Genomic DNA, 22,094 nt, shown 5'->3' on the forward strand with positions numbered 1-22,094 from the left:
TCTATGACAAAGCAACACTGGTGTAAGTTCATAACACAAGCATTATAGATCTACTTTTACCACTAATGTGTTGCAAGAGTATGTATACAGTGCACTAAGGTATATGATCTCCCACTTTTTTTTTGGTACCTAGCGGATAAGGATCACATATCATGGCTAATCATTCACAATTTTGTAGATTTATTATATTGACCATCTTTATTGATGACAGTGCAAAAAGCATAAACAAACCATCACAAGGAAAAAACATGTAAAAAAAAGATAATTAAGCAATACTACTGCGGTACTCTTGTCATGGTTCCATTATGCATGAAACCTATACAGCCTCTAGAGGCAACCTGTGCCATTAATCTTTCTGTACCATTAGTGTAGGGAAATGTAACATGGAGTTGACACGGAAATAATTTGGTCTTCCTATTGTGCCACTCCCTTGTATAGTCCTAAACAAAGTGCTAATCAAATGAAGGATAATGTGTCTGGGAATACTACTTTTATACATCCAGAGGATACTAAGTAGTCCGATCAGACATAGTTATACAGAATATAATGTATATATATGACTATATGCAAAAAGCGATCTCTAAAAGCACCATTTTCGGTCACATTGTGCAAATTCATTCTTTCAAATGTAGCGCACAACAATGAAAAACGTAATTAAACAGATACAATTATTAAACTGCACTAATTACACTGAAATAATTCTAAGCCAACATGATTTCCTCTTATGGTGTTAAAGAAATCAAATTTGTATAAAAAGGCAATATTGACCAGCACAGTATAGCACTGCATTTTAAAGCAGTGTGGACATACCTGATGTCTGACTTGGGAAAAAAAAATCTATAAAATAATAAAAGATGGGGTGCATATTGTAATAAATCTGCATAACAGCATAACAAATAAAATGTCAAAGTCACACAGAAATGTAGCAAATATCCAGTTGCATATGTTCAGCCTACGAAGAAGGTTCAGGGGTGGCGTTCTACAAATCTGGAGACCGGTTATACAGGCTGCAGGAAAGCGTGCAGAGTTGCCATGATAGAAAAATTACAACAGTTTTCACTGCAGCGACCTTAAGTTGTCTTCAATACTACAATAATGTCCTCATGAGGCTCAAGAGGTCACCATTACACAAGTTAGTTGTGAGACATTTTGGAAATGTTCAACATCCGAGCCAGTCCTTTGTGATTTCACCCAACTTCACGATCTTCAAGCTGCTGTCTTCTAGTTTGAAATAGTGGTTGCCTTTGAAGAAGTAGCTGTAGTCTGTGAAAGACAAGCAGAATACACATTGTGTTTAAAACATTTACTAAGCTGAGAATTTTCTTTATTAAATTTGCTCGAGTCAAACAAACTACCACGCAATAACAGTGAAATAAACAAGCTTCTGTACAAGCGTACAAGAATTAAAATACCCAATCAGAAGCCAAAGTCAAGCCTCGCGTTCTCTGAATTATGCTAAGGAGGAGGTACACAGAGGCGCCTCTGTAGAGGGTGAAAGACCTTCTTTATATAAATATGTTTGTTTACGGTGTGGGGAAGGGGCTATGTGACACTTACAGCACTGTCTGTATGTTAGGAGAGAAGCAATGAAAAAGTCCCTGGTTGCTTGCCATAGGCAAAAATTTGCTAACCACCTCTGACCTCAAGTATACATGGCTGACAGTGAGAATCTCAAAAGATATTTACTGGTGGTCTCACATTAAAAATTCACCATTTACTTCTTACAGTGGCTGCAATGCACTTTGCACCAGCAGTAAAAGTAAGTGTCAACTAACCTGTGATATTGACTCACAAAAAATGCAACAATTCTGTCATTATAAAACCACTGATCACTCCCTGACTTCAGAAATACTCCTTATGGTCTATTTGCCTTCCTGACATTCTTTGTGTAGCCAACTCCTCTAAACACTTTTTTTTTTTTGCCTAGAAGGCGTCACTGTTTGCTCAATTCTGGTATATGAGGAGTTTTACTGACAAAGGCAGAGTGCCAGACTCACTGATAGAGCTGACTGGATTTTCCTGCAATTTTACCAGAAGGAATGCTGCTGTGCAGACAGTAATCACACACACATAAAAACACTAGTGTCGTTATCAGAGCATAGCAACAGTTGTGTGGCATATTCTTGGCATATTGGAGCCATGGCTCTAGAAGCGGTAGAGTCAGGAAGTTCCCCATTTGCTCAGGACTCCAATATTTCAACAGCTTTCTATATTATCTGGTACAAACATTCACAATTCCCAGAAAATAAGACCTTTTGGGGAACCTGTGACTTTTCCTACCATAGTGAGGTTGATTCATATTTTCCAGTCAAATGTCTTGACATTCCTTTGGCATGGGCTGCCATGAAATGTGGCGGAATCAAACTTCTCCTGCTTAGTTTGAGCTGTTCTTTTTGTTTAGTACTAATTAAAATATGACAGTGTTCTAAAATGATATACCTATGAAACCTTATACTCATATATTGTTTTCAGTGGAAAGAACTACAATGCTCTGTAACTAACAAAGTTGCAGGTGTAGCTTTTTATCCTTTTCCCTAAATACTGCCATATCTTGAAAACTTGAAATCACTTTTTCTTGGAAAATAGAGTACAGCAATGGCACAATGGTGTGAATCGTGCAACAAATTCATTCACATACTAATAACTGTTCCTGCCATATTTTGGTCAAATTTACTTGTTAAAAGTATTATTTTACCAATGCCATTAAGACTGAAGGCAGAGTCAATGCCATCTGGGATGCCATTCCAGGAATCCGCAATAAGTTTTGGGAAGCCAGAGTCCATTGTCTTGCTGGTCTCATCATATCTGTAAACACACAACAATGAAATCACATCTGAGGTTTTACATATGACATGTATTACATTAATAGCATTAATTTAGCACCGAACAACTCTATGCTGTGCCAAAAATATGTAGTGTATTGACATTTTTGTCAGAGGATGCCTTCAGAGCTTTAGTAGCTAATCTGACCATCAGTTTCATAAACTGTTGTTCCTTTCTTGCATCATTTAGAGAAGAGAATAAAAGTAAAAGAAGTAGAGTAACAATCCAGACTGTTAACTAGGTCGCTCCCATACCCAAAGAATTTAAAAAATGTTTTTTTTATAATGCACAGTCCTTTTATCAAAGTACAGTTGCTGCTTTGCTTTGCTCTCTGTTTTAGCCTGTTAAAAATTGGGTGTGTGCACATCAGCCAGATAATGACTAATATCATTGCTATTTAATAACATAGGACGTTAGTTAGGGCAAACTGTTCTGGCTGCATTGTTATTATGATTTACTCTCAGTTACTCAAGGTTTGTGGCTGTAAATGCACCAAAAAGTCGATTTACAATTGGACAGGGACTGTGGACATGGCCAGCATGCTGTACCTGTTTGTTTAGGCCAAAGAGCCTGCAGACCAGTGCAATATGCACAATAGAAGTGAGATAGCCATGATTTCACTTTTTTTTTTTAAAGACCCTCTGTTGTTGAATGACATTCGTTGGTTTGCATCTGATAAAGTGCATCAGAAACACATATGATGGCACTTTCCCAGATAAAACAAACACTACGGCTTCATATGTGCAAAAACTACAAGCTGTTGAGTTACTGTACCGTTTAGGTCACACCAAACACTAACTCAGTTCAGATATAGCACACAACTGCAACAGTTTATGACCTCAATTGCAAGAGCTAGGTCGAGTCACACAGGGCTTTTAATTACATTAAATGCAAATCTTTGCACAAACTTTAACTCTCCTTACCTCCAGAATTTGTCTCCAGCAAAGAAGTAAGTCTTCCTGTTCTTCCTAAAGTTGAAGGCAGCATCGATTTGCTGCAGGTCAGTGGGGAGGCCAAGGCTGGACAACCTTTTCGGGTAGCCTGTCTCCAACTGATCAGCTCTATAAATCCAAATTTCATTGCCTGGGAGAGAAGAGTAAGATAAAAAGAGAACTCACTTTTAGGATACATACAATATGTTATTCTAATGAAAATCACTAAACTTTTAAATCAACATTTAATCATTTATTCTTGTGTTGTCCTCGGGATTCCCATATACTTGTTTGCCATTCACCTAGGGGTCAATTTTGACCCGAGGACAACACAAGGGTTAACTCTATGAACCAATTTTGCAGTGAGATAATAAGTCGAACATTTACCAAACCATCTTAATGTCTTTAGAGTTGATGGATATATCATGTAAGTCTCATCAGTATTCAGGAAAGTTGTCATATTTGTAAAATGCTGTGAATATTTCATAAACCACTAATAAGTATGCTGGAAGAGTCCACACTGCACTTAAGAGTGTTTGGCCTACATTCTGGTGCCTCCTAAAGTTTCAGGTAATAGAAATAGCTGACCATTAGGGGAAATGCATCCAAGTGGTAAAATGGGGAAGACACATCTTCATTACTCATTAAAAGTAATGCATCTGTTTCCTTCATCACCTTATAAGTGCGAGGTTATGTCAATATTAAAACAGATCTAAATGTGCATTTTTCAAAGTCTCTTGCTTTCCTCAGAATACCTGCAAAGAAGACTGTTTTTTCCTCTGGATTTTCATAGGCAGCATCTATCTTGGCGGGCAGGTCAGGCCAGTAGGTGGCCACTAGCATTGGCCCATTGGGTTTGCTTCTAAAGTTGACTGACCTGAACAGGAACCTGCAGAGAGAGTGGGTGGATGAGCAATCATGAGTTAGACAGGCTAGGGAAGAAATAAGAGTGAAGAAGTAAGAGTGAAAGGACCAGAGGGGCTGATGAGGAGGTGGGGAGAGAAAGAGAGAGAAAAAGCATGTGTATAAGAGATCGGGGTTTTAGTGCAAGTGCTTCGCTGGCCGAGCCAGCCACAATGGTCTGATTCATGAGCATCTGGTTCTCGTTAGGACTAAGGCTGCAGACGCCAGCGGAACAAGACCCATCTTGCCCGGATTTCCAATACACAGCTGCGCAACAATAGCAGCTTACCATACTCTTTTCCACTGACCTATTTTTTAGACAGACAAAGATTTGCCAAAAACAAAGATCAGTTGTCATAATGATAAAGTGAAGATGAGAATAAAACTTTACAAACAAGCATAAATAGAAGTGTGCATACATAACACTTGCCCAAAGTTACATTTGTCAGGATGAAAGATGAGACATATTCCAGTCTGAACCAACCATCTACGAATGTCATTATTTTATTTGTGTTCTTGCAGATCAGTTTGCTGTTCGTGCACTAACAATATCCAGAGGGTTTTCAGTCTGTAGCAGAGCTTTAATTTTATCCTTTCCTCCCTCTCTTTTCTTCCAGTATGCACTCAATAAAAGGAAAAACAAGATCTGCCTAGGGGTGGTAAGGGGAATACGTGTACAGAAAATATTCAAGTGATTTTTCTAAAGCACTCCTGTTGTTTTAGATCTCTGAGTCTGTTTTATTCTTTTTTTATTTACCTGTATTTTCATACAGGTAATTACTAATAACCCGAACATCTGAAGTAGATAATCCATTGATCTTGGATTTGTTCTTAACAAAGTCCTGTTTGAACTGTGTAAAAATACAGGTTGATGATTATGACAATGCAACTGAGCTTTGTGAGAAATATAAGTTTTTAACACATTGATTTAAATGGCTCAATGTACTGACCCACATTATAAGTTTGCCTAAAATGCATTGTGGAAAAGGCACTAAAATTGTATAACAGAGCAAAAACAAAAAAGAAGATAGAAAGAATTTCACAACTGAAGAAAGAGTAACAATAGTATCTGTCAGGGAAGCTGGAAAAGGTACACCAAAGTATTTCTTTGAGAGTTATGATGGTAAAACAAAAAGTTTGGTTTGTGGGGTTTAACGCTACATCCTCTCAGACATGGATTGTGGTGTACATAAAAAAGGAAAACATTCGACATTCACAAACCAGAAGAAAAAGAATAAAGTAGATGGAGAACAGATCTTTATCATTTTTGAGTCTAAATATGTTTAAAGTGCACCAAAAAAGTCAGAAAATAATGAAACATTCAAAAGCAAAGTTCAGTCACAGGTATTTGGCAGTGTTTGTGAGGCCTATTGTATTTTTATACTGTCATTATCTTTAACTACTACCATTCAACAAAAGTGCTTCTATAAAACAGCAGTCTTTCTTAACAGTTTTTCACCAGCCTCTGCACAACAGTCACAACAATCTCTACTGGTTTTACGCTTCAGAACAGACCTAACCAGCAGGTTGGCCAAACATTTTCAATAAGTCAGACTTTCTAAGTACCTTCTCCTTAAGCCTTGAGACAGACAGACCCACTTATATGCTGAGCTCAGGGAGTGCTGCAAGTATTACTCATTGCATCACGTTAAGATTTGTCTCACAACATAAATATGCTGAGCTAACAGAATGAGAGATTCCACTTTTACAGTGGGAGAGTCAAGTGAGCTTAGCCCCAGAGCCCAGAGGGTACAGCTCTTTCTGTAAAGCTATAAAACTTAGCATGTACCAGAACTCTGCAGCATACAACTCTGACATGCCCTTCAGGCAACTTATGAAGTTGGACCAACAGGCCTGTACTAAAACTTTACCGATCCCAGATTTCAGTGAGATTTACTGTTTGTTCACTACAGTAACTTCATAATACTATGTCCTCATTTTCCCACCCTGATCTTCAGAATAACTTTTAAACTTTGCTTGATTAAATTTTCACATAGCAACCTAAAATTCACGTCATATTGAATTAAATGTGTTTGAAAACATCACACAACAGCTTAGATTAGTGCACAATGGTGCTAAAAAATCTGGCAAACAGGAAAATGTCTAAATATGTTACAGCTCAGCTAAATTTCAGTGTAACATATGTATATGGAACTTTTAGCCACCTTAAACTGAACCAGTTTGCTCTGAATACCATCTCTCTGCAAAATGACAGTTTAATCATCTGTTACATTCCACCCAGGTAGGTGATGCTTAGCACTGCTGTCATCCTATCATTTAGACACAATGTCATTTCTTTTTTAAGATATTATTTTTCCATGGCTTCATTTAAACAACGGTGACCTGAGAGCCGAGGTATGTCGGAAACTTGTTCTTGCCTTTACATTAATGTGACTGTGTGCATTTTCAGACTTCAACAATGCTTAAAGTGAAAATAAAATTTTCACTTTAAAAAAAAATTGTCCCAACAGTTAAATAAGATATATAATGTTTCAGATGGAAGAAAAAGATCATTTCAGCTGACTTGATGACCAACAACTGATCCAAAGTTTCATGGTTCGCTGCACACTCTCTGCTAGAGCCACAGCAAGGTGAAAAATATTGTAACTCAGTGAAAAAAGCCAAGCTAACTGACTCTTGAGCATTTTGCTGATGCATCTACTCTTAGCTGATTTCCAAATGATTGTGACAGGATATGCAGCTCTTAACGTTGAAATTATAGTGTTTGTGTCAACAATGTCAACAGCTAACCCATCATTTGTTTGTCCTAACAGTTCCTTTTTGTAACATGCCACTGGGGTAAGCTCTTTGTAACAAACTTCAGCTGTTGCAATGAAACTGTTCATCTTTCTACGGGAAGTACCCTGACTCACGAAGACTGTTGACCGAACCACAGGACTTTATGCAACTTCTTTTCTACAGAGTCAGCCAGCAGACACATAGTAAAGCTACATGACTTTGGATTCACTGGCGCCGGTGGAGAAGAGGAGTGTAGACTGTTTATGAATGATGACTACTTTGGTTGTCACTGCTTGAGTAGAGGGATAGCTTGTTTTCAACTCTTACTAATTGTCATATCACAAAACAACAATATGCTCACAATCTTCAAGTGGCACAAGACTGTAAAAAGAGAAATCATAATTAACAAGAAACCTCATGTTAAACTGCTCATTGTTTGCAGTGATGTGATTGTGAAATCCAGTTGGTGCAGGCTGCTGTGTTTCAGTCACGCGATACAGCCTGAAGCAGGCAATTTCGTTTTCTTTATCGCTCTTCGCACAGATCACAGACAGGAAATTTAACAGGACTTTGGCAGTGCTTTCAGTGTTCACAAACTCAGCCTTTACATCACATTTAAGACTCAAAAGAGCAACTGGGAACATTACAGCTTGCATATCTAGAACACTTTGCCTGGGCTTCAGACTTTTCTTACATTGAAGTCTTTTTTTTTTTTAAAGATACATCAAGTTGCTAACTGAGATGATTACCTGTCTTTGAAGAAGAATGTTTCTCCTCTGATCTGTGCTACAGCATCAAAGATCACTGGCTCATTACAGATATCCATTGGAGTGACAGGACCCTGGGTTGGAGGCAAAGGCTTGTCTGTTGGCACACCTGTTGTCAGATTTACCACAGTATTTATTATTTAAAGGGGTCTGCAAATTATCCACTGACAACACAATCATTTTCCCAGGCACTTATTGGTATTAGACTCTATGTGGCATTTTCTCTCACCATACAACTCCTGGATGCCTTTGATGTCATCATTGGAGAGCCTGAAGGCTTTAGTAAAAGTGTAAACAGGGGCCATCAGTGCACCGGGGTCCTGAGAGTGCTCCAAACCAAGAGCATGACCAAATTCATGGGCTGCTACCAGGAAAAGGCTGTAGCCTAGAAACAAGTTAGTTTAAACAAATATCTATTATCTTTCCACAGTAAAAAAAAGAAAAAAAAGAAAAAGATAGATTCAGTGTCTTCCAATCCACTGGCTCTTGGGAAAAATATCCCCAAATACCACTGGCAAATTCTTTTACCTTGATCAGGACAGAAACCCCATTTGCGGTCATCATCGTAACTCTTGGTGGTAGCGCACCACATTTTGCCATCGCTGCGTCCAGAGGTGGTGCAAGATTCATAAGTGTCTCCCAGGAAGGTGAAAGGGAAGGCACAGGGGCTTCCATCTGCATTGCCTCCCACTGTTGACATTGCTGGTAACAGCAACAAAATGCAAAACAGTAAATGCAAAATAAGCACTGAATTCAGTTGCTTAATTATCTTATAAATTCACTATGCAAAGTGATTTTTTTTTCTTTCTGGAAAAGTTTGGGTTATTATGAAATGAGTGCAGATGATGTTCAGAAATAGCACGATGAAAGCAGCTGGCACAACACACACGACATCAATAACTAATCCATTAGGCACACAACCAAAATGCACCCATCCAAATTGATTTTCTTTCAAAGAGAGATCATTTTCTGTCTGGCAAGAGTGGTTTTGTGTTAAAAGAAAGAAAGAAAGAAAGAAAGAAAGAAAGAAAGAAAGAAAGAAAGAAAGAAAGAAAGAAAGAAAGAAAGAAAGAAAGAAAGAAAGAAAGAAAGAAAGAAAGAAAGAAAGAAAGAAAGAATAAAACAAAAAAACAGTATAATTTCTTATTCGGTACAAGTTCTCACACAGGACTCTACAGCAAAGCTTCATCCCTAATCAAATAAAATCAGATGAAAGCACCAACGGTAGTACCTCTCCCTGTATGCCTTTCTCCCTACCCCAGTACCTCAACCCTAAAACAAGCCCCACTGACAGAATGGAAAATAGGCCCTGCTACTGCACATTAAAATACTTTTATAGCTATTCAGCCCACCACGAGCATAACCAAAAACCGCAGCTGCAGAATTCCTGTAGCCCAACATATGGCAAGGCACTATGCACTGCTCATCAAAAAAAGCACCGCTAGTGAAATATTTATTTATTTAAGTGTTATTGCATAATGAAGGCCGTGACCACTATGCACACCTAAGTGGACATCAACTTGATGTGATTATCTTTCATTTTACTATATGTTATGTGAATAAGAGACAACACATGACATACCACTTACCAGTTTCAGGACAAAAGCCATACGTTTTGTCGCGGTCATAATCCTCAGTAGTGGCACACCAGCGGTAACCATCATCTCTGCCCTGAGTGGTACATCCATCATACTTTTCCCCCTGAAAGTTGAAGGGGAATTTACATGGAGCCCCTTCTGCATTTCCACCCAGGGTGAAAAGTACTGCAAATCACAAACCAAATGAAGTTACAGATGGCCTAATAAATTTAAAAACAGTATTTGTTTTTACATTCTTCTAAGTAAAATAAGAAATTCAATTGTAATACAAAACCCTTGATCACTAAGTAGTGATATAACACAAGGGAACACAATAAACTTGAATTAACAAAATAGGTACATTGGAACTGTTTGGGGTTTTTTTTACTTCAAAACTAAAGTTGAACAAAATAGAAAACTCCAGTGCAAACAGGCCTTACTCGTGTTTTTATCACATAAAATGACTTTGAACATGTGTATTTTGGCAGTTAGTTGTAATAGCATCTGATCATGTTAGTACCATGGACAGCAACATAACAGAGATAAACAAAATGTTTGACAAAGCCTCATGTTGTAAAGTGGGGCAGTAACTTGGAGAAGAAATGTTCCATAATTCACTCCAAATAAAACAAATTTAAAGAAAAAAAAAAAGCATTTTCCTGGCCAACCTACTTTCTTCATGTTCAAAAACAACAGAACAGCTTTGAGTATAGCTATGATGTGATATTAAGTATTGCTTTACCAGTACTGAAAGACTAATTAAATGTTTTGTCTGGTTCAATAAGATCCAAGTAGGGCACATCACGCCTAAGGTCATGTGGGGCCACAAAAATCACAAGTTTCAAAAGCAAAATGTCCAAACAGACATCACAGCTGCATGTCAAACATATAGTATATGCTTTAACAAAAAAGGGACCCACTGGATAAGCTTACATTCATGAGGGCAGAAGCCATATTTGCCATCTTCATCAAAGTTGTAAGTGGTGGAACACCATAGGAAACCGTCATCACGACCCTGAGCTGTGCAGCTGTTGTACTCAGTGCCCATGAACAGGAAAGGGAATTTACAAAACTCGCCATCAGCATTGCCAAATTTCACCTTCACCACTGTAAAACAAAGAATGCATACATAGAAAGGAGTGAAGATATATGAATATTTGCTCTATGGTGTTTGATTTCATATGATGGTTTCTCAATTCACTATAAAACTTTGTAGCATTAGTTTCACACATGTTTAGAAGGTAACTTTTGTTACAATAATAGCAAGCAAGCTAACATAACATAGCAAGCTTCAACTTCCTGGAAGTTAAAGCAAATATTGTTGTCTAGAATTTGGAAAGCAGTTTCAAAGTAGGCTTTGAAAAATGTCCAACCAAACTGTATAATGCAGGGTACAAATGATTTGTATGTAACAGTATGAACAACAAACACATATTGAGAAAATAAAAATTCATCCAAGAGATCCTCATCTGTTCATCTGTTTAAGACTAGCACCAAGAGAAATGGAAAATAGGTTTATAGATTATTTCCACACAAATTAAATATCCAGACATAAGGATGTTAAAAAGGGGAAGTACTTGGGAGTAAAACTATCTGGGTCAATGGATGCGAATACAAATGTGTGCAATAGAGATTTTTCTTTTTTTAAATTTAGCTTCCAGATGGCTGTAGTTTGATATGATGTCAGGTGCCAGAAAAAGATGCTTGGAAAATAGCATCTGAAAGTTATATTAGTTTCTACAATTTCAAATTCTCACCTGACAAAGTTTTAAATTAACTTTACATAACAGTCTAAGCAAAAAAATGAAGAACTAAATAAATTTAAGAAATCATCACTGGTGGTTTTGCTGCATGCACTTTTTGTAACTAGCATTCTTGCATTACCTTGCCCCTCTCCAAGTGTCCACTGCTCATCATCATCAAAGTGAGAGTCTCCACCAATTCCTGGGCCTGGAGCAAAGGCATGAGCCAGGAGGCCATCCTTGCCATCAAAGGGGTAACCATCTCCATGCTCTATTGATGACATCATTAACCAATCAAAACATGTATACTGACTGCTTAAGACATGATGTGACATTTGTCCATGTATTCAAAGATTTCTGTTTCTGAAACAACAATTCCATGTCTTCTTCAGCGGCCGATTTTCAGTTGCGTTTCCCTATAATTACTAGATTCTTTCTGAATATAGTCAGCTGTGACCAGACAGAATGCGGGTAAATATCAAGTGGTTATTTTAGCTGGAATGTTTGGAATGAACTGGGTTAATACCATAATCCCCACTGTCTTTAAAGAATTCCTAAAATACAGGATGGCGGGATGTAGAGTCACTTTGAAAAGAATGTTACTTTAAAAAGATGTATGTTTTTGCTCCTTCAGCATTAGTCTAGAACTCGGTGAGCTTCTGTTTAAATATTGACTTGTGCTAATTATTATAGGAACATTCTTAGAATTTTATCCTGTGGTACAATCTCTTTATTCTATTACAAAGATGTGGCAGATCCAATAAAAGGAGGATTTTGAGGGCTTACAATTGTATTATTATAAAACAAACTGATACATTTCTTTATTAATTGTGATTCTCGTAAACCCACCTGAGTACAGATGTACAATAGTTTTCAAATAACAAATGGAATATCTATATAGTGTGATGTTTATACACATAGTATACCATTGCGGCCAAAATTAATCATGATGTCAGCTTCTCCATCCATGATGCGAGTAAAAGTGAGTGGCGTGACATCACTCCATACTTTGAAGGCCCTGAAGAAAGCATCATTTATGACTTCTTCATCCAGATCGGGAGTGTAACCCAGGATTCTACAAATTGAGTAGAACAAAAAAAACAAGCATGACTTGAATTGTCCAATCAGGACAATCTGTGAGTGTTGCAAATTCTCCTTTCATTACTAAAGATCATGGAAAATAAAGAGGCCAATATGAGTAATCTGTAAAAGCACCTCCTGAAACAATGTTCAGCCGCAAACCCATTTGTATGCCTGTCTACACAGTCCTTTTCCTGAAAACAGTCTAAGATCTCATAGTTGTTATTGTCTTTGGCTTCCAGTCTTTCTTATAAACACACAGACAGAGAGGCTGGAATGATCAGAACATGCAAAACCGCTGATATAAATAAACTACATCCACATCATAGTAAACCTCAAACAGAATGAAAACAAAGGACCTGACACATACTGTGTAGGAATGCTGGTGTTAGCGAGACATAAAGATGCAAGCACTTCAAGACTGTGTGGATGGGGGTAGTGTGGAATGGAGGCTGTGGAGAGGGTGGGGTCGGTTTTAGAGGGTTAGACAGGGGCAAATATGTCTCAGTACAACAACTTTGATTTATGGGCAATTGTTAAAGCAACAGATTTTTAAAATAGTGCTGTGCAGTAAACGGTTTCCTAAAGTGCAGCATGCCAAGTAACTCAAAAACTATTAGATCACACCCAGTGGTAATGCCATAACCATTTTGCAGGCAAAGCTGATTAAAACCTCCGCAATTGTTTGAGAACTAATTTGGAGTCACAGTGGATTGGCACTCACTCCCATTATAGCATAATCCATAGCCTCTCTAATCATGTGTGTTATTGTTAATTCTCTGACCTGTAGGTGACGTCCTTGTTCTGCCATTTGGGTTTTCTGTGGAAGAAGTTATAATTGGCCACATCTGGGACACCGCAGCGGGGTTTTTTCATGATCTCTACAGTTTTGGCATCAATCTCTCCAGTTTCTTGCAGAGAAAAAAACTTTTGCATTTTCTTCAGGGTATCCTTGAGCACCATAAGATTACATCTGTCTTGTGGGCATCCATAAAACTTGTTTAGATAATGCTAAAGTTTGGATAAAAACATAAAATAATAGGTTAGCGTTCTTATGGTATCTTTATATAAAATTAGAGCAATAAGAAATAAATAATGTGAAAACTACTCCTGTTCATTTCTGGTACTCCAGGGGTAAAAACAGTTCATTGCTGCCTGACCTACTTAGACATATCCTGAGGAAGGAAGAAAAAAAAAAAGACAGAAACTTACCAAAGCAACTTCTTTGTCTGTTCTGGGGGTATCGTCTCCAGGAAACCTGATAATAGGAGAAGGACGAGCATTTACTGTTTGGAACACGATGAACTGAAGCAAAAACAATTTGAGAAGACTCCGACGACAACTGAATATCGTCGGAAAGCCCATTTTCTCTGGTTAACAGTATATCTTGTGCGGTAAGTGCCGTTCGCAGTCCTTGCAGCCCGTCAGCTTGTGTTGCTTCTGCTCCTCAGCAGGATTTTTTTTTCTCCTTAACGGGACATCCTGCACCTCGGGTCTGCGAACTTTCTTAGTTCTGCTTGCACATGCACTTTTCCCCCGACGCCTTCTGCGCAGTCTCCAGGTTGGGAAAGAAATGGGGACGAACCAGCAAATCAAATGCTGAATGATTCACCGACTACAGTTCTTAGTCACTCGCTTTTACCAGAAAACGTCTACAAACAAATAAAAATGTTCTTTTTTTTAATTGTTTCTTTTATCTTTTTTTTTAAAGAGTAGGATAATCATCTAGAGGCGAAATTAACCAATTTTGGGCCAAGCTGACCAATTAAACCAATGAAGACCTGCTTTTTAAGTGTGCATTTCTTAAATTAATATGTGCAGATTCCAAGATAAACTATAACCTGCATGCCAAGAGGTTTCAGCATGTTGTTTGACTTTTTTGTTTGTTTGGGAATGATCTTCATGATTTTTCTTTCCAGACTTAAAATCACCTATTTGTTTACTAAAGTAAGTTCTGCCAACCAATTCAGCCAATAACCTTATAACTGGTAGAAGTGGGCGACTTTTTTGGTACTTTTTTTGCACTGTTCACTGCTGTCTGAGAGCATCACCACGCCTCCCTTCTAACTTTCTGACTTCCAGCGACCGATTTTCTATCCCTATTCATGAATTTCTAAATAATCATTCGCGATGCGGTGGGTAGGGGGAGGAGGGAGGAAATCATTATACTGGATTAATTTGGAATTCATTGACGCAAAGCTGCTGAGCGTCACCACACAATATATTACCTTGCCAGGAGAGAAAAACAGCGACACCCAGTTGCAGAAAGGCCAGAAGTTATTCAAAGTGGTAGATTGACATCTACTGGTAGGATGCGAAACTGGTCTCAATATTTGGAAGCTAGAAAGAGCCAAGTGAACCATATGTATTGTACCCATGAAAACTAATAAGGGTGAGAGTGTGTGTGTGTGCCGGGGGGAGATTTGCTAATGCTGACTTATCCCAGTATACATGTTATAGAAAATAAATACACGGTAAAAAAAAACAAAAACAAAACAATAAATAAATACACTGCTGCTTACCATGAGTGGACTTCAAACCTCATGAGACATTTTATTTAACGACAGCAATCTGCAGATAAAACATGTATATAATACCAGGCCTTGTGTATATATACATCAGTGTAACTTTGTGCTGAAATAAATCTGGGTAAATTCCCAGATGATTAAACATTATACTGTTTTGCTGGTAATACCTGAAATTTTATTGGGAGGATTATATTGGTTGGGTCTAATTATTGGGGGGGTCATAACCTCCCTAAACCCCCTGGAAATCACGCGCCTGGATAAATAAAGGTTTACAAAATATTTCTTGTGCAGTGGAAAATGTATCCTTTACAATGTTTCTTATGTAGTTTGGTGTATAACACTTTGCTTCCCAAAGCCAACAGTTATAGACTATAATGTACACTAAGTGAACTAACCTACTTTAACTATTGAATAGTAACAGTGGTGATTGGTGCCCTCTAGTGGTTCACATATAACAAGTACCTGGTCTGTTTTGTGGCCCTTGGAGCCAGTGTTCTTTCCTGATTTGTAATCTACAGCACAGATTTAGGATTTACTCTAACTCTCTTTGACATCTCTTTGTTTCCGCTCTCATACTGGATTACTCTGAACAGCATATGAGAGCAGACTCTTTAATAGAGAGAGCTGAAGGACTTTTTTTGCAAAGAGATCTGACAGATGGATAGCTCACAAACAGGATTTTGTGGTATATCTAGCAAAGCAATTTCCCTTCCCTTTAGCCAGAGTACAGTTAATTTTTCATAGCCAGGGCTGCTGTTGGTGGTTGCAGAGTGAATTTAACATCCATTTGCCAACAATATCCAGGACCTGTCACTTTGGAGCATGAGCTTTATTTCATGCACTGATACATGCTGCCATCTCCTCTAACTGACACACTGGCAGTGATCTCTCGCAGAGCCGGGGAACAGAATGGCTACCTATTAAATGTACATGGGCCTGCCTCTCCAAATAGAAAATGCTGGTATGTGAAAAGTTGAGCCACAGCTACAGTAATTGAATGCCTTTGTGCATATGAATGCAATTTTGTCGGCAAAAGTGGCATAAAGAGATGGAGATGATAAGGTTTGATTTGCATGTAAATTGTTTTTCTCTCTCCCTCATTCTCTGCTGGATGTTTAAGCCTTTTCTAGATTTAAGCACCGCATATGTGTGTTTTGATGAAATGGAGTTGTTTTTATTTAAAGTGGGTATCTTGTTGCAGTTGATTGCAAGTGCATCTGTCCCATTTGTATTTGTTTGTGGCTGAGACAACTGATTTAACCATAATCACATTGGTAGGGCTTGCTTTACACTAACACAGATGATTTGTACTTCATTGTTTATATATATGCATGTGTTTTCTGTCTTTCTAGCAATCTAATGCAAAACCGCAATATGCTTGTGCTGGTCCTACACCATACAAACTCATGCAATTAATTATGAGTATGAGCAGCCTTCTCCAACGTGCCAGTGAGGCCTCCTCTTGCTTCTGGGAATGGGACACTCTGGACATGAAGGCCAGTCAAATCATGGCTCTCCAGCTGGCTTTGGATCTTCAGCCCCACTGATTGACCCCCGTCCAGCTGAACAGACCGCAGACCTGGATGTCACCCTGGTCCTCTGGCTCTTGCAAGGACCCAGACAGATTCTCTGATGGGTCATCAAACCAAACTGCCTGTATGGCTGGCTAGCACCAAGGTCATGAATGACAAATATCCCAGTCCCACTGCTCTCCTCTCACTCTAACTCAGAGCCACTCAAAGTGTTTGAGCGAGTTGTAATGTTTGGTACTTTTTGGTCCGGACTCGAATGCACGGTGTGTAGTTAATAATGACACTGAGTGGTTTAGAATCAGTCCATTGGCATTGTTTGTTTTATGTGTTTTGCAGGGGTAATTAAGAAATGGTTGCTGAGTAAATGAAAACAGCAGTAGCCCTGTCAATAAATCTGTTTCAAGATAACTTAATTTGGCTAAGCGCTGTGTTACAGAATACTGCGACACATATCACTTGGTTTGAAACATTCTGATGATGAATTATTGAGCATAAATCCATTATCTTGAACATATTTTATTTATGAAAGCACCAAGACACTGGAGGACTTTAACACTGCGGGGTAATTATTGTTCCACATTGTGTCACCGCTCTTCTCTCAGATGCAACTGCCAGCGCAAACTGCAATGAATCAAAGAATTGCGACTTTTGATTGGCATTTTGTGTGTGCACAAGGCCCAAAGCGACATTAGCTGAATTGCTTTATTTAATGCTTTCTCCCTCATTCTGTCTCTCTTTTAGCACGCCTTGTAAACACTGATGCAATAATGCATTCCATTATACAGCGGAGAGGAGATGAGTGTCTCGCGTGGCTCTTCTCCATCTCAATAATAGGTCAACAGCTGTATTTAAAAAATTAATCACATTCTTGGCAGTTGCAAAGGTTAGCCGCAACGCTCTGAGATGCAATATTGGAAACTCAGATCAGCAGCAAATCTCTGCGGAGATGAGGAAGAGTTGCCTTTGATGAGTACAGCATGTAAATGATTTGTGTGTGTTTATGGGACACGGGGCTGGCCCTGCCTCACTCCAAGACAGCAGCGTCTGCACCACTCTGTGGCAGAAACTGGCAACAGCAGATGGAAACAAGCAAGTGAAGAGATGGCTGACCGTGCCACAGCATTTCACAATTTGTTCTCTCTTTTGCAGCAGAAAAGCTATCTCTGTAGCTTAATATCTATATGTTAACAAGTACATATAAATTATGTCTATCTATAGTATATATAAAAGTTTAGGTTCAAATAACAAACCTTAGACCAACTAAAAAACTTGTTTCTTGGGCTTGACCTTGATCCAGTGTGATTTTTTAAGAAATTCAAATATTGATGCCTCGCCTACATCAAAGACAAATTACTCTCAAAGATATCGTGAGGTACAAGGACATGCATATGAAAAATAAATGTCTACCTTGGATTGCTTTTAGTTATTCTAAAATATTCACCGTGGTATTTTGGAGCGCCGTGCCGATTGCTTGTTGTGCACAGGCTGACATTTGGGGATGAATTTTTCAGTAAGGATCTGATTTGGCCGTCACAGTAAATGGATAGCCTTGAAAAGTCAGGAACATTGCTACCTGGATTGTTGGATGAAAATGAAATAGTGCATGATGCAAGTAACTGAAAGGAGTGTTGAAATGCTGCCATCTGTCTGGTGCTCTTGACAGTTCTGAGAGCTGTGCGGCACATTAGCTATTATGTAGTTTGCAAATGTCAGCTTTGGAAGCTTCTGCCTCTCTTAACATATAAATTAGTAAACGCTTTAGACAATTATAACTTTACTACAGGATTCCAGCCTCCAGAAACCATTTACCTGTGAATATTTCTGCCTATAATTCGAGTTGATAGATGAACACCACTTTTTATGCAAATGGTGATTTTTTTTCTTTCCCTTGGAGTATAATTAGGAATAGAAAAAAACAATCCTATGTTAAGTAATTGTCCATTAGAACAAAATGAAAATAGTGTTTCCAAAACAACATCGCCCCTTTGGGAAATCAATTACTTCCTTTAACTCATTAAAGAAAGAATGCCACGAGGCCTGGCAACATCTTTCCTGGTTTCTGAGCATCTTTTTAGTGTATTGAATTGTCACACTGTATCATTAATTGCCAAACAAGAACAGATTCGGTTTAATATTTTGTTTTACTGGGGAAATTTGACAGGAAAGTTGACAGGCCTTTATTTCAAGAAAGTGCAGTATGCTCTGGTAAGCAGCTTTAATCTAATTAGATGGCACACACAAAAACAGAGTGTGTGAATTTAATTTGATGTGTATCTTGCAGCATGCTTCAACAACTGGACTTAATTTAACTTTTTTTTTTTTTTTTGCTTTTTGTTTCTCCAAATTCAGTCATCAGTCACATGTAAAGCCGAAATAAATCCGAACAGTTAACTCACCAAACCTGCTTCCTGGAAGATAAGCGTAATTCCTTTAAAGCTCAATGGGTCATACATTATTATTGTTTGGCTGTACCATCGCAAATTCCAGACAAAACTGAATTTCCTTTTCTGTGTCAATAACAAACCCAATGTCACCTCTGAAGTCAGGGGGGTGCGTGATTTGATTAAGGTTTTTTTGTGCTTTTCCAGTTTGACCTCTCTCACCTTGTTAGGAAGAAAAGGTTGAAGTACTCTTTTCCCCTCTGGCAAGTACAAAAAATGCTGAGTATCCTGTATGAACACAGTTTAACAAACACAGCTTTTTTTAAATGTATGGTTTTAGGTGTGTGCACTTTTGACAGATATCTGTAGATATAGATGGTCAATACGTTCATTTTTAAAAGGCAAAAGATGTTGAAAGCCTGAGCGTTTTCTGTTATAAGGTGAGTCAGTTTCTGATGTTATCCTTGACATAATTTGGATTTATTATGAGTATTGCAAAAGGCCTTTTCTATCCTGACATTAGATTCCATATCTATCAACAGGGATGGCTTGTTTTACCATAAGGCCAGAGTGTAGCATGTATTGCATGAAAACAGCTTTGTTCTGAGATGTAGCTGTAGACTTGGGTGGATGTATGAGTCAGTGTTCCACCCGTGGAAGTCATGCCTCCTTCTATTGCTGCTACCTGTGATCTGAGTCACTTTTAGGACTGCGTCTGCAACCCACAGCCCCCCTGTGTTTTAACTACAGGATAGCATGCAAAGCACCATGTTTGTAGGATATTGAAAAAGACCTTTGACAGGAAGTGGAGCCCCACTGACCATTGGGGATCTGTGACCGTGGTTCTCTAAACTGGCATATCATATTTCTGTCTATATCCTCTTAAACAACAAACTCAGTAGTGTAATAACTAAAATCTCCACAGGCAATTTATTTATTTATTTTTTCACAACAACAAATTAGCAGCAGAAATCCAGTAATTCCTCAGTATATCCTGAGTGCATTGTGTTTGCAGCAATGAAATGTAAGTACAAATTAATCATGCAAACCAGAAAGATGGCTTGCAATCAATTTATATAATACTCCCACATAAAAGATTTTTATTACAGGAAATCTTGGTAGGATTATTTGGCCTATAAAGAAATTAACTTTGTCTCTATGCTAAGTATACCAATGCATCAAGCCATATAGATTAATCTTATTTGATATTACACAAGACAAATGTATTCATATGGCATATTTTTCTAATTTTTTCTTTCTGACCATCTGTGTGTGTTACATCTTACCGAGATTAATCTGCTGATCCTAGTGTGATAGAGGGCAGGTGGGTTTTTTTCTTTCTTCTTTTTTCCCTAATGCACAATAGTAAGTAAGAGCTGATATATATATATAAAAAAACATAATCCACAACATTATATATTACACATTATATTTCTGATATTTGCAATTTCTTAGAGACAGTAATGTTCACATCTGGGCATAGTGAGGCCTTATTTCACTTCTCTGTATTTCATTTGTTTATGTGAATATGAGCATTGAGACTACGCAAAAATGGATAGACTGTGACCAGAAAGTTGATATGTCAATATCAGTGCAATATGAATTAGTACTTTCTGTTCCTGGATCAGTATACTTAGTTTTCCTTGATTCCTTTGATACAATTCTCACATTAATGTCATTCTAATCACTCAGTAGTCAGAATACTCAAAACAGTTAAGATATTTTTCCTAACAAAAGCTCCTAAAAAAGACTTTGTGCAAAAGTCTTTATTCACATATGTCAAAACACTCAAAGTCAGTCAATCACTTGAACTCTGAACCAATGAATAAAAACCTTTTAACCACAGTTTTAAGACTTTGACACCAAGTGGTTATAAGGTTTTATCAAAACCTTTCTGATTTGGAAAGAGAACTGAAAAATGTAGGCCTAATTTAGGGTAAAACATGTACAGACGCAGAAATGGAAGATTATTTGAAACAATACAAAATTGCTGGAATCCAGAAAAGGCCAATGATACATGTGAAACTGCTGCACAAAATAGACAAAGCCACCCTGCTGGGGATCGCTCCTGTCAGCTAAGAACAGGAAACTGAGGCCACAATTCATACAGAAAAGCAAAATGATACATGTGTAACTATGTGATACTATCTCCTTTTTCTTTCAGCTGCTCCCTTTAGGTGTCGCTACAGCGCGTCAGCCTCCATCTCACCCTATCCCTAACTCTTCTGTCACACCAACACTCTTCATGTCTTCCATCACTACGTCTGTGAACTTTTTCTGTAGTCTTGCTCTTTTCCCCCTGGCAGCTCCATCTTCAACAGCCTTTGTACAACATCCCTCCTCTGCACATATCCAAACCATCTCAGCCTTGTCTCGCTAACTTTGTCTTCAAACTGCTCAACTTGAGCTGTCACTTTGATATGATTTCTAATGTTTTTCTCATTTCTGATGCTATCCCTCCTGGTCACTCTTGGTGAAAATCTAAGCAGCTTTAGTTCTGTCTTCTCCAGCTTGGTCTTTTGTCTTTTTGTGAATGCCACTGTCTCCAAAGCATAAATTACAGCAGGTCTCACTACTTTCACTCTTCCTGTTATCCTTGTATTGCAAATGACCCTTGTAGTATCAAAAAACAGAGAACAAAAAATATATATAACCTCAGAGCATAGCCTAGACTCCTGTATAGTACAGCACACTTACAACACGGTACAATATATGATTATGTGTAATTAGCAGTGCCATGACATGTACGTGCGATACAAGGCTGGGAGTATGTGTTTCTATTTCTTTCATCTGAACTTCTCTATTTGCTTTCAAATAAGTGGCCATTTCACTACTGCCACGGAGCATGTGTGACTGACCTTACTATTTCATACCTACTTGATAACAGTTTTAAATGATTTAACTGAAAACACATATGCAGTGTTGGACAGCATTAAGGTAATTGAAAAGAGCTAATGTGGATGGGGAAATGTGCTCTTAACTACATTAAGAGTGGTGAGAACGATGCTCCTGATGTGAGAACTGCATCAAAGCAACTGAGAAAAACTGTAAATTAGTTAAGTGTAATGACTTAAAGCAGAAAGATGGAAG

General features: G+C 38.1%; 1 protein-coding gene across 1 annotated transcript; it reads right to left on the reverse strand.

Moving 5' to 3' along the window:
* Positions 1-163: 163 nt before the first annotated feature.
* Positions 164-14,150, reverse strand: mmp2 (matrix metallopeptidase 2). The gene is made up of 13 exons (XM_026173479.1): positions 13,776-14,150; positions 13,348-13,574; positions 12,410-12,558; positions 11,626-11,754; positions 10,675-10,848; positions 9,754-9,927; positions 8,693-8,866; positions 8,394-8,549; positions 8,147-8,273; positions 4,511-4,644; positions 3,747-3,906; positions 2,696-2,805; positions 164-1,263 (listed from the first exon to the last, which is right to left on the reverse strand). The coding sequence occupies exons 1-13, from the start codon at positions 13,926-13,928 to the stop codon at positions 1,160-1,162; spliced, it is 1,971 nt and encodes a 656-aa protein (XP_026029264.1). The 5' UTR covers positions 13,929-14,150; the 3' UTR covers positions 164-1,159.
* Between the last annotated feature and the right edge of the window lie 7,944 nt (positions 14,151-22,094).

Source organism: Astatotilapia calliptera, chromosome 1, assembly GCF_900246225.1.
Source record: "Astatotilapia calliptera chromosome 1, fAstCal1.2, whole genome shotgun sequence".
NCBI lineage: Eukaryota > Metazoa > Chordata > Actinopteri > Cichliformes > Cichlidae > Astatotilapia > Astatotilapia calliptera.